The 13,083-nt window shown below is 41.8% G+C and overlaps 1 protein-coding gene across 4 annotated transcripts in view; it reads right to left on the reverse strand.

The window, feature by feature from the left end:
- Nucleotides 1-13,083, reverse strand: part of ttc34 (tetratricopeptide repeat domain 34) — a 114,356-nt gene that overhangs the window by 20,991 nt on the left and 80,282 nt on the right. For 3 of the 4 annotated variants that reach the window (XM_078557886.1, XM_078557887.1, XM_078557888.1), the window contains exons 6-7: nucleotides 7,957-8,227; nucleotides 7,297-7,511 (exon numbers count right to left, since the gene is read on the reverse strand). The exons of the other annotated variant lie outside the window; for it this stretch is intronic. In XM_078557886.1, the coding sequence (XP_078414012.1) occupies nucleotides 7,297-7,511; nucleotides 7,957-8,227 (486 nt within the window). The remainder of the gene's footprint in view (nucleotides 1-7,296; nucleotides 7,512-7,956; nucleotides 8,228-13,083) is intronic. 4 annotated transcript variants of the gene reach the window in all.

The following is a 13,083-nucleotide window of genomic DNA, read 5'->3' on the forward strand; positions in this document are numbered from 1 at the left end:
TTCCAATGGCTGAAGGATAATAACCAGAAAACACTTACTTAAGGTGATCGGCAAAGAACCAAAGGGGACATGAGGAAAAACATTTCAAGAATGGTGCAAAGAGATTCAATTATAGCCTTTTAATAAGGAACTGGATAAACACTTGAAGGAAAAATTGCAGGAATATAGGGAAGAGATGGGGAGTGGGACTAACTGGTTTACTTTTCGAAAAGCAGGTAAAAACTTGATTGAATTTTACTAAACAGAAGGCAGCCAATGATTTCTATCCCAATGTTGACAGTTGATTTTAAAAAAATGATATAGGGACTGCTGTAGCATGGGCTGAAACACTACTTTCCCCCACTGCTAGTACGGTGGTGGTGGGTGTGGGGGGGGTGCGGTGGGTGGGTACTGCGCGCATTGCCTACCTGCCTCCGCTGGTATTTTATGACCATTCAAGGGCCTCTTCCTACTGCTGCTGGCATTTTACCTGTGCCCCATGAAGGCCCACCCCGTCCCCAGCGGCAAGGGCATTCCACACTTAAGAAACCATCCTGGCTTCTTGATCGCTCCCCCCTCACTGATTGCCCATCTGGCTGGCCCCAGTGAACCCTCTCCACTCACCTTAACTCTGGGCCTCCAGCGATGCAGCTGGTCAGGGGCCTACTGCAGTCCCAACAATGGCCACTGCTCCTGCTGCCACTACTACGACTGAAGAGATGCAGCCCTCTGATTGACTGGCAGCTCTTGAAGGCAGGGCATCCTTCCTCAGAGGGGCATAAGCTAAGACTTCAGGCAACTAATTGCCTGAGCCACACAAAATTCAGTCGGGAGACAGGCCACCATTTCCACATTAAATCCCGACCGTGGTTCCTTGTTATATAAATGAAAACAGGGAGGTTAAAAAATGTCTTCATACTGCACTGGTATAGGAAAAACGATAAAGAAAATGGTAGGCTTTACATGTTTTAGGCCTTTACTCTCCACTTGTCTATGGAGGAACCAGTGCCATTTCGGTTCCATCAGAATAAAAAAAAGATTTGAGTTGTGATCATAACAATGGGAAGACCAGAGGTGATGGACAGGTAACGATATTACAGTTACGTTCTCTTAAACTTTTAAGTTTGCTTTATAAATTATCATAGTTTATAATGAAAGAAAAGCACTGAATGCACATAAAGTGTCTCCAAATATTCAAAATCCAGTTCGAGATACTCCACACACTTTTTCTCATATTCCATTTTTCAGGATAAGGTGAACACTCAACACTTTCTGATCTCATCACAGGTGAACATTTGACTATTCCACTACATTAGCTTGCTACATTTTTATTTGGCTGATTCAGTTGATCTCCCAAATAATGCGTGCCGTCTTTTTTCTCACCATAACCAAGGATCACTTTTCTTGTTATAGTTCAAGGAGGTTACACTATATTTATACTCGCAACCAGGGGTCGGATTGTCCAAATATTTTGACCGGAGCCAAACCAGTTTGTTAATATGACCTAAGTATTGAAATTATTTTCCTTCTCATTATCATTCTTCCCTTTGTTTGCCCATGACAACAAAGACAAGAATCTGCTTATGTTCCACAATCTCTAACATTATATGACCTGGAGCGATATAAAGGTAAATTACACTTCACGAGTTGTGTAGTGTGTTAAAAATAGCAGAAAAGTCCTGAAATGAACTGTATGACTTAAAAAGTCTAATTTTGGAATCTCAGTGATGTTCATTGCCAAGCATAAAGACTACCAAATTTATTGGTGAGCTACTTCCTCAAAAGGGCCTATTCGCCATCTCTCCACATTAACATACATCCTACACTACCCAAGGAGCAGAAGACAAGTTGTTTTAGGTATTATTAAGGAATTTACAGACTTCTTCCTTTCTGTAATGGGCTTGTATATAAGAACTTGCATTTATATAGCGCCTTTGATATAGATGAACAGGAGTGCTTTCAAACAAAATTTGACACTGAGCCACATAAGGAGATAGGGGAGGACAGGTGACCAAATGCTAGAAGATTTTAAGTCTCTGAGAATTAATGGAGAGAATTCAGGGTTATTGTTTAATATTACAGTTAGTGAAAATTCTTCCCCAAACTAAAGACTATATCTGGTCTATTTTTATAGCTTAGCCCTCAGAAAACAATCTTCAACTGAAATCTTAGATAGTACAGCAAGAATTGCTGGCTGAAAGCAGCAGCTTAAATGGCAACTCCAATGTATAGCCATCCAGAGCTTAAACACCTAGACATTTAAGTGACAATGGTTCGAAATAAATCTTTCTTCATCTCCCCTCATTCTTCACAATTAATCATTTAAGGAAAAAGCAAAATAAAGAGCTCCACTAGTCACAAACAAAACCGTTTGGCTTGAACATGACTGATGCAATTCTTGAGGTACAACAGATTGTGGATATAGCACCTTACCTTTGATAAACTGCGACAGTCTATTTTACCTCACAGCTAGTGCCTCTTTCTCATTGGTGCCATCATTAAGACAACTACTTTACAAGCCACCATTCCAGTTGAATAAAGGAAACTTAACACCGTTAGCTTTAAACTCTTTCGAATTATCAACTGTCACAGATTGCAACTCTTTCGAGTACAATCACAGTTCTTGGTTTCCGGGAGTGGGACATGAACCCACAACTCTCTGATTCAAAGGCGAGGGTGCTATGAACTGAGCCACAGCTGACACCTCCCACCGTTAGCTTTAACCAGTAGTGGAAAAGCTGCAGTGGCTGAATTGTTGCAATGTGATAATGGAACACAGCTACTAAGAGTTACCAAAGTTATGGAAATCAAATCTGCACCTCTTCTATTTTTCCATTAATGTCCTCAGTCACTGTGCTAGATAATGCACTTTTCATTATTTCTGTTTATTACAAGCTGTTGACAGAAAGCACTGGGATGACAGTGAATACAAAAGCATATTAGCTGAAGGCTAACATACCAGTTTCAGACTTTGTTATGAGTAATCAGAGACCAACACAGCTGGTTTTGTGTTCTCATTCAATGTCATGATAGGATATTGTACATAACAAGGTGAGCTTTCTGACAAGACAGCCAAGTACAGGCTCTTTGCAGATGACTTAAGAATTCAACATTATATTAAGCTACTATCTAGCAAACTCAACACAAGGCCTGATCTTTGTGATAAAGAAGAAAAGTTTACAAAAAGAAAAATTACTGAAAGACTTTCACATTTGCCAATGTGGCAATATTTCCATTATAAAATCTTATTTGTGGAATGGATTACAGCATTCCCATTTAACAAATAGGAAATTAAAACTAAAAAACAATGGTATATGTTTTGCAATGGCGGTTAAATGGAATGGAGAAGTCAATATGATTGACCTGTGATTAAATGCAACAAGATTTTTTGGCCATTATTATTAGTCTCAACGCTCCTTACGTCCGCAATGTGTGCAGAAAGTAGCAGGAAAGCCCCTTGCTAGTTAACAGCTGAAGGCCTGGTTAAAAGATCTGTGTTAAGGAACATGTCAATCACTAGTTCATTAATTTCACTGCTTTAATACACATCTGAAAGGACCGTCACAAACATTTATCACCAATATATATTTTCCTTCCCATATGGGCAGAAAATTCCTGCCGTCAGGGGGGTCGTGCAGGGGCGGGCAGGAACTTGATCGGGGCCGCGCTGCCATTTTGTGGGCGGGCCAATTAAGGCCCGCCCAGCGTGATGCATACCCGGAAGCGCTGAGTGCTCCCTGTGCGGGTGGGGCGGCATTCCCTGTGTCGGGGCCTGCACTCTTTCACACATACACGCGAAAGAGGGCAGAAATCTCCGAAACACTGTGCTGCCTCAGGGAGAATAAGTTCGGAATGTAAGTTTTTATTAAAACTTATTTAGACATGTCCCCTCATGTGACAGCATCACATGAGTTGGGACATGTTTATCAAATGTTTGAAAATTATTTATTTAATTAATAAACCCTTCATGAAACCTCATCCCGCCCATGGATGGCTGCCTGGGCTCTTCGCCTGCTCACCAACCTTAAGGTTGTTGTTTTAATTGATATTTAAATGGCCTTAATAGCCCGTTGACAGTTCGGTGTGGGTGCGCAGTCGACTTGGCTACGCACCTGCAGAACTGAAAATCTAAATGACGTGTGGTGACTTCGGGACACCCGCTTGACGTCACCGTGCGTCATTTTACGTGTCGATGACTGGGCCCCGTCCCTACTCGCCAACCTGAAAATTCTTCCCATGTGAGTGGCACACTAGTCAGCTGTAACTGCATTGAACTGGATAATATGTAGTGTCCTAAGTAAATGGATCAGGTGATAGGGCTAAAGGCAACTGAGCTGTGGATTCACAAAACAATCTTCCACACACCCACCCCTCCCCCCCAAAAAAAGCTGGTACAATTTTAAATAATATATTTAAAATACTTGATTTCTGCACACCCATTCTTCCATTCCCTCCCCACTCCTATGCTCTCCATTTTTTTCCCTATTAGTTTTCTCTCCCTTCTCCTGAGGGTTCCAATTCTTTATGGAGTTCAATTATTCAAGTGCTTGTCAGATACAGTACCATAACCAAGGGCCACTATTCAGGTATAAACTTTTACAGTAGGTACTGGATGGCTGCTCAAGGGTGGGGGGGGTGGCAGGGCTAGGGAAACAACAGGACCTTAACAACAGCATTATCCTGTCCTCCTTCACAGTTTCCAGATAGAGTCACAAGATAGCGATTTGGAATCTTGGCTGATTTCTCTTAACCCATAAATGTCCTATTATTGTGCACTGCTGCTCTGACTGAGATCATCCAATTCAGTATAGATTGGGTTAAATAAATTAAAGAAAAAACCCAATCTGTCTATATTTATCCTTTTTATTCTACAAACTCATGTTTATTTACCTTGTTTGGAAGTGGAAACTAATTAGGTACAGCTGCTTTTGGGCCTATCAAAATCTAGCAGACTGATAATTGCTGTCAATGCTGCTGGCACATTAATTTGTGATGTGCAACAAGTTAGAACAAGAACTACCTACACATTGGGCTGAATTTTGCTGTTGGCGAGCAGGGGGCAGGGCCTACTCGCTGACGCGCAAAATGACGTGGGATGTCATCCCGCTCCATTTAAATCTTCAGGAAGGCGGGCTCGCAGCAAAATCAGCTGCAGACCCGCTGACCTGTCAATGGCCAATTAAGGTTGGTGGGCAGGCCAGGAGCCCCGGTGGGCAATAGAAAAAACATGAAACCTCATCCACTGGCAGGATGAGGTTTCATGTAGGGATTAAAAAAGTTGAATAAAGTTTTAATGAAATTTATTAACATGTCCCATCTCATGTGACATTGTCACATGAGATGGGACATGTTAAGGATTTTTCCCCCCTATTTTTCATGTTTATATAACTGTCAGCGATCACCCTGAGGCAGCACTTAGCCTCAGGGAGAAGTGCGCTCTTTCATGCGCATGCATGAAAGAGCGAACTCTCGCATTTGGGGAAACCCCCGCCCGCATAGACAGCGCATAGCGCTTCCCGCCGGGCGTCACACTGGGCGGGCCTTAATTGGCCCGCCCATTTAAAATGTCGGCAGGGCCCACTTCTCCGGCGGGGGTCGGCTCCCCGCCCGCTGGAGATTGGGTCGGGCACGCCTGGTAGGCAGAAAACTCTGCTCATTGGCAAACTTGTTGGCAAGCCACAGAACTTGTCCTTGTCTAGAAAAATTAATTTGCCTTCCATAAACTAATTGTTAAAATACAGTCTAGGTATAGAAATTAAAAGTAACCTTTTACTATTTGGAAACTGCAGCACCAGCCTTAACACTGTCAAGGAGCATTGATGTTTAGACGTGGTGAGTTAGTAATGTGGATAAATAAATGTTATGTCAACTTGGCTCAAATGTAGTACTTTTGCTGCAATGGGATTTTCCAGTCAGCCTCCAACTTCCTGGAGACAGTGGAGAACAGTTTAGCTGCCCGAAGGTGGCCTCTCAGCAGCGTTCCAGGCAAACTTAGATGTCCTTCCTGCCCATCTGGGTTCAACAGCAAGACCCCCATCCCCACACCATGGTGGCTCAATTGCAAAGGCAGTTTCTTTATTTCAGATCTGAAAAGTTGCCTCCATCTTGGGATTCACTCTCACATTTACCTACCAAGGCATCCTGCTGCTCCTTTCAAGCTGGAAGGCCTCCTACTGCTTCTCCAAATTATGTGTGCCGCCTGCCATCCATCCATAATTGGGTGGCAAATGCACTTTCTGGCATATAATTGGCCAACTCAGGGGAAAAATCAGAGCGATTTTCCCTCATATGCGTACTTCTGGCCCCCACTCCAGGCTAATGATAGGGTTCAGGAGCTCGCAGGAAAATCCTGCCCATAATCTTAGTACATACTTCAATATAGTAGTGAGGACATATGGCATTGTTGGAGATGCTGCCTTATGGATTAAAGTGGAAACAGAAAATCCCACAGCTTTTTCCAAAAAATAGTACGATGTCCTGGTGTTTCAACCAACTTCCCTTAACCAACTTCTACCAAAACAGACTAACTTGTCGCCTCGTTGCTGCATGAAAATTGATGGCTGCATGTTCCTATACAAGAGTAGTAACTACATTTCTATTTTATTATCTTCAAGAAAAAAAAAGTAGGTCCCTCAAGCCTTCTTTACCATTCAATAAGAACATGCCTGGCCTTTTACATCAACTCCACTTTCCCCATCCTATCCCCATATACCTTGATTCCCTCAAGTGCCTAAGAATCTATTGACCTGAATCTTGAATATACTCAACTGCTGAGCATGCACAACTTTCTGGGGTAGAGAATTCCAAAGATTCACAATACTGAAGAAATTACTTCTCATCTCAGGCCATAAATGGCCGACCCCTTATCCTGATACTGTAAACCCTGGTTCTAGATTCTTCAGCTGGGGAAAACAGCCTCTCAGCATCTACCCTATCAAGCCTGCTCAGAAGTTTATACATTCCACTGAAATCATCTCTCATTCTTCTGAGCTCCAGGCAAAATAAGCCCATTCTACTCAACCTCTTCTCCAGGACTGCCCTCTCATCTTAAAAATCAATTTAATCAACCTTCATTGTACTCCTCTAAAACAAACATATTGTTCCTTGGGGTAAGGAGGCTAAATCAGTGCACAGGTCTCATCAAAACCACACATAATAGCAAGAGATCCTTGCTCATATTGCAATTTCTTTTTTTGAAAAAATACATTTGTTCATTGGGATCCGGGTGTCGCTGGCAAGACCAACATTTAATGTCCATCCCCAAATGCCCCCGAGGATATTGTGGTCAGTTGCCTTCTTGAACCACAAAAATATTACCTGAGCCACACGGTGACACAACTTGTAATCCAGGAACTGTAATAGAAAGTCCAAGTCTTTGTTGTCCTTTTCAGCAAGGATGCTCAGATTCCGCACAGCAAGCTGGACATTTTTCCTCTTCATTTGAATGAGTCCATACCTGGCCATGGCAGCATCATCGTTAGGAACTTGTCCAAAAATCTCCTGCAGATGTTTCAAAGCATCGTCATACATTTCTGCAGAGAGGACACATTCATGAGATGTTGTTTCCAAAATCTAGGATAATAGCTTACATAATGCCCAAACTAGGGCATTTAAAGATGCAGCATCCCAGTCAGGTTTAGTTCCTGCAAAATAGCCTGTTCCAAAACTCAATTTTAGAAATATCATAGCAGTTCCAGGGAACATCTGCAGAACATTAGGTTGAATCTAAATTTGAATTCCATTGTATTAGTCTGGCTTAATCGTAGCATTTTCTCATTTAGGAAGCTTTGTGTTCAAGATAAAAATTTTCCTTCAAGAATATTGAGAAGGAAAAACAAAAACCTTTAAAGCATTCCCCCTCTCTAACTATTTGGTCCCTTGACCAGTCATATGCTCTTACCTGTTCTCTATATAGTTAGAAACAAAGAGTCAAGATTTTTTTGAAGCATAAAACTAATGCAAGCTTTCGAATTTTACCTTTTGCTATCAATATATCAGCATATAGGATGTGCCAGGTTGAATCTCTCTCATTTATCAGGAGTAGAGAACGACCTATTGCAGGAAGATTAACAAGTTCTTCACTGAAAACCTTCTCCTTGGATTCTGCCATTCCTGTTAGAATGTTAATACAGTGATCATGCAGCCAGCGGCTAATTAGGTTTTGAGCTTCATGCTTCAGAGATGAGATTTCTTGGATTGCCAACTTTTGGTCCGTCTGTAGGGCTAATGCAATGTCCTGTACTGCTTCCTGTTAGGAAAAAGTGGAAACAGTTTGATAGGTCCACCAGATCCAAAAGCTTTGGAAATAGGAACATAGGAACAGGAGCAGACCATTGGCCCCCTCAAACCTTCGCCACCATTTAACCAGATCATGGCTGATCTTCTACCTCGACACCATCTTCCTGCACTTATCCCCGTTTCCTTTGATGTCAATGCCATCTAGAAATCTATCAACCTCTGCTTTGAACATACTCAATGACTGAGCCTCCACAGCCCTTTGGGGTAGAGAATTCCAAAGATGTATCACCCTCAGACTGAAGAAATTCTTACTCATCTTGGTCCTAAATGGCCTACCTTTTATTCTGAGACTATGTCCCTTGGCTCTGGACCCCCACAACCAGGAGAAATATCCTTCCTGCATCCACCCTGTCGAACCCCGTAAGAATTTTGTACACTTCAATGAGATCACCACTCGTTCTTCTAAACTCTAGAGAATACAGGCCCAGTCTCCTCAATCTTTCCTCATAGGACAATCCCACCATCCCAGGGATTAGTCTGGTGAGCCTACGTTGGAAAATGGAAACTCTAATATGTAGAGTTCTCACAATTAGTTTCTGTTGGCATTACTGTCACTAGAACAACTTGTATTGTCACAACGACAGGAAATTGTACTGAGTGAAATCTACCTATACCTTCACTAGCTAACCAAAACATACTGAACTGTTTAAAGAAGACCTGTCTTTTTAAAAATTACAAGACGACACTGGCCAAAGATGGCTACCACCATTTGGTACTGTAAATTGACCACTTTTCTGGAAAGTTCCTAAATGGATTGTACCGCAGACCTGCCCTGACATGTTGCTCATGGAACTCCACACCTGGGGGTGTTAGGGTCCACTTCAATAGGGATTCTTGAAAGGAAGGCATTAAAAATGCAAAGTGCTGGACTTAATTAACTGTAATTCTGTCAAAGCAATGGGAACTGCTAACCAGCCAGATATCCAACAGACATTCAAAACCCCTTGTGGAGGACAAAATAATCCCATCTCCAGTTAGTTTCTGCTATCCTGTAATGTGAGAAAAAGGTTTCTGAGATGAAAGATCAAAAATGTGATTATTTGTTTTACAACAATGACTGCATAATATATTGATTGAATTCCTTTTTGGAATATGCAAACAGGTGGTTGAAGAATTGGTTTTGCCAAGCCAGAGGCAGAAAAATCAGTCACCAAAAATCAACACTGCTGAAGGAAGCAGTAAGGAATCACTCTCTCTATCTGAAGCTAAAATTGACTCTGGCAAGGCAGTTACCTGAACTTAATTCAACTCCAAGATTTTAAAGGAAACCAGTTAACTTCAAATGGCTGCAACATTCAACAAACTACGCCTGAAGGACAAGCAAAGGACTTAATCGTATATTCTTTTAACTTTTATTTGGACTCTAACTTTACTTACATCTGAGGGTGTGCGCACGCGTGTGGTCACGCCTTTTATTATTTTTCCCTCAGGCTTAGTAACTAATGAACTTATTCTTTGACTCAAGAAAACCTGATTTTATTGGCTCCTTATTAAAAACAAAATACATTTGGATTGGAAAGGCATTTACGGGAAAAAGAAACTTTGTTGCAACCAACCGAGGGGGCTCAATAAAGGGGAGCCAGTTCACTTCCCCTCACTGGGTTGTAACCGTATTTATATAGCACCTTAAATGCAGTAAAATGTCCCGAGGGACATCACAAGAGCATTATCAAACAAAATTTGAAACTGAGCCATGTAAGGAGATATTAGGGCAGATGACCAAAAGGTTGGTCAAAGAACTAGGTTTTAAGGATCATTCAAAGGAGGAGAGTCTGAGGTTTAGGAAGGGAATGCCAGAGCTTAGGGCTGAAGTAGATGAAAGCATGGCCGCCAACAGTGAAACGATTATATCTGGAATGCTCAAGAGGCCAGTGTTACAGGATCGCAGAGATCTAAGAGTTGTAGAGCAGGAGGGGGTTACAGGCAGTCAGGGGGCGAAGCTGTGTAGTGTTCTGAAAACAAGATTTAAAATTTTAATCTTGAGGCATTGCCAGACAGGCAGCCAATGTAAGTCAGTAAGCCTTATGATGGGTGAACGGGAGTTGGTATGGGTTAGGATACGAGTAGAGTATTAGATGTGCTCAAGTTTATGGGGAGGTGGAAGATGGGAGGCAGGCCAGGAGAGCGTTGGAATGGTCAAGTCTAGATGTAACAACAGGAAGGTTTCAGCAATAGCAGAGTTGGGTGATGCTGGGGAGGTAGAAGTAGGGTATGTGGTCAGAAGCTCAACTGCCTTATCCATATATCCACCGGTTTTAAGCTCATCTTGATCCCATGGCATTAACGTTAATGTACAAATATTAGCATACAAGTACCTAACATGTTCTTCAAAATTTCTTTGCCATATTCTAAGATTGATTATCATTGCAAAAACAATATGAAGGAATTTCATACAAACTGACCCAAGAACTGACACATCAATATGCATGCTGTGCAATAAAAGCCTTAGAACCATTTTCAGTACCAGAACCCTGACAAGAATATTATTCACTAACCCAGCATTTCAACTCCACATTAGGGAACAGTAGGAGGTTTGCCACACATAGTCTATGCTTGGTAGCTAATGAAGTCTAAAATTTAGCTTGCTGAATTGTCTTACATCAATAGTTCAAATTATAGCATTTACAGAACCAACTTCCCATCAGGATTTGCACCAAAATAAACAGATTACAAAGTCAAAAGCAAAATACTGCAGATGTTGAAAAGCAAATAAGAACAGGAAATGGTAGAAATACTCAGGAGGTCAGGCAGCATTTGAAGAGAGATAAACAGAGTTAACGGGGGAATTTTAACCAAAATACACAGACAGGTTCTTTTTTTTAATTCATTCAGGACATGTGAGCGTCACTGGCTAGGCCAGCATTTATTTCCCATCCCTAATTTCCCTTGAGAAGGTGGTAGTGAGCTGCCTTCTTGAACCGCTGCAGTCCATGGGTTGTAGATGCACCCACAGTACAGCCAGGGAGGGAGTTCCAGGATTTTGACCCAGTGACAGTGAAGGAACAGCAATATATTTCCAGATCAGGACGACAAGAGGCTTGGAAGGGAACTTCCAGGTAATGGTGTTCCCATGTGTCTGCTACCCTTGTCCTTCTAGATGGTAGTGGTTGTGGGTTTGGAAGATGCTGCCTAATGAGCCTTGGTGGGTTCCTGTAATTCATCTTGGAGATGGTACACATTGCCACTTCTGTATATCGGTGGAGGGAGTGAATGTTTGTGGATGGGGTGCCAATCAAGTGGGCTGCTTTGTCCTGGATGGTGTCAAGCTTCTTGAGTGTTGGAGCTGCACTTATTCAGGCAAGGTTTGGATCAGTGTAAGTTGAAATCTGAAAAATCTGTTCCCTGACCCAAACCCACCTCCAGCCTGCTCATTTCCAGCTTTAACTGAGGCTGGAAGATGAGTGGGTGACTAGTCTGCTCAAAGGATGTGGGCTGGAACATTAAGTATGTTAATGAGACTGTGAGCTTCATTTTTATGCAATTTTTCAACTTTATCTCGTCAGCCGAGTTTCCCTAGCATCGGGGAGCCCAGCAACTTCATCAGGAGAGGACTTGGTGGATTCAGGAGCCGAGTGACTTTACACCTACCTCCTGGAACTGGTGCTTATCTGAGGAGCCTCAGTGATCAGGCAGCCCTATCTGCAACCTTCCCCTGATTCCCCATCACCACCACCACCCCCCCAGTCTCACCCCATGCTTCCTGGTAAAGAACCAATTGGTGACATCACATGCATGCCATGGAGTGTATGTGGAAATCCTGATTTCTGAATTCCCAACAAATTTCTAATCTACCCACTCCCAGTGAGTCAAGCAAGTAAAAATTCAAGCCACTGTTTCAGGTAAGGTTCAACGGCCTAAAACGGTAACCCTATTTTGCTCTTCACAGATTACAAAGGTAATTCTGTTGTGTCACAATAATTCAGCATCAGCTGTTCAATTATAAATTTATGTTGAGATCAGTGTCAAAAATAGATATAAATTGATGAGGTTACTTTAGAGTTAGATTCTTTAGATAGCTCATAAGTCAACAGCATTAGATATTCATTCTATTAAACATATTAATGTCTATATACTTGTAGTTATGAACACTACTGGGTAAAATCACCATCTCCATTGGTAGCTATATCCGGACTGTCTCTGGATAAGCTCCTATTTCTCAAATAAATTGTCTTAGTATCCAACATAGCCTTCGTTTCTAAAGAAACATCCTAAATTCTACTGACCAAAATGAGACACACACAAGAAGAATTCCACCCCACTGGTGTCAATTACTTCACAGTTAAGTATGTAGACATGCTAGATTGTGTAATTACATGTGAGCTTCTCAGGTTTTTGCTAACACAGGGTTTCACACATGTCCAGATAAAATAGGGCATCTTTATTTTTGCCTCAATAAGCCATCTCCAGACCTGCAGTTCTGGCAGCTTTTGTTTTCTGTTCTATTCTTGGCAAGAAATGTTTTGTTTGTTTAAGCCTTCACAACTTCATTAGCATCACACTTTCTTCCATTCTTGACATTGCATTTATCTGCTGACTTCACTTTCAGGTAATTCTTAGGGCAGGTCCCCTGTGCAAGTAGAGAATGGGAGGCATCTCAGAAAAAAAAGTTAAAAAGGTAAATTAAGTTCAATACTTTAAAGATTTGTGCTTTTTCAAGAAAGAATATCACTAACTCAAGACAACATCCAAGTATTGGGGTGTGTTTATGAAGTTGAATCTGAAGTTGCACTCCTGATCCGTGTCTCTGATGTGTTAATCTGGTAAGAACCTGCACAGCAAAGAGTATTTTTGGATAACCTTCAACTG

The sequence above is a fragment of the Cetorhinus maximus genome, chromosome 15 (genome assembly GCF_964194155.1).
Source record: "Cetorhinus maximus chromosome 15, sCetMax3.hap1.1, whole genome shotgun sequence".
Lineage (NCBI taxonomy): Eukaryota > Metazoa > Chordata > Chondrichthyes > Lamniformes > Cetorhinidae > Cetorhinus > Cetorhinus maximus.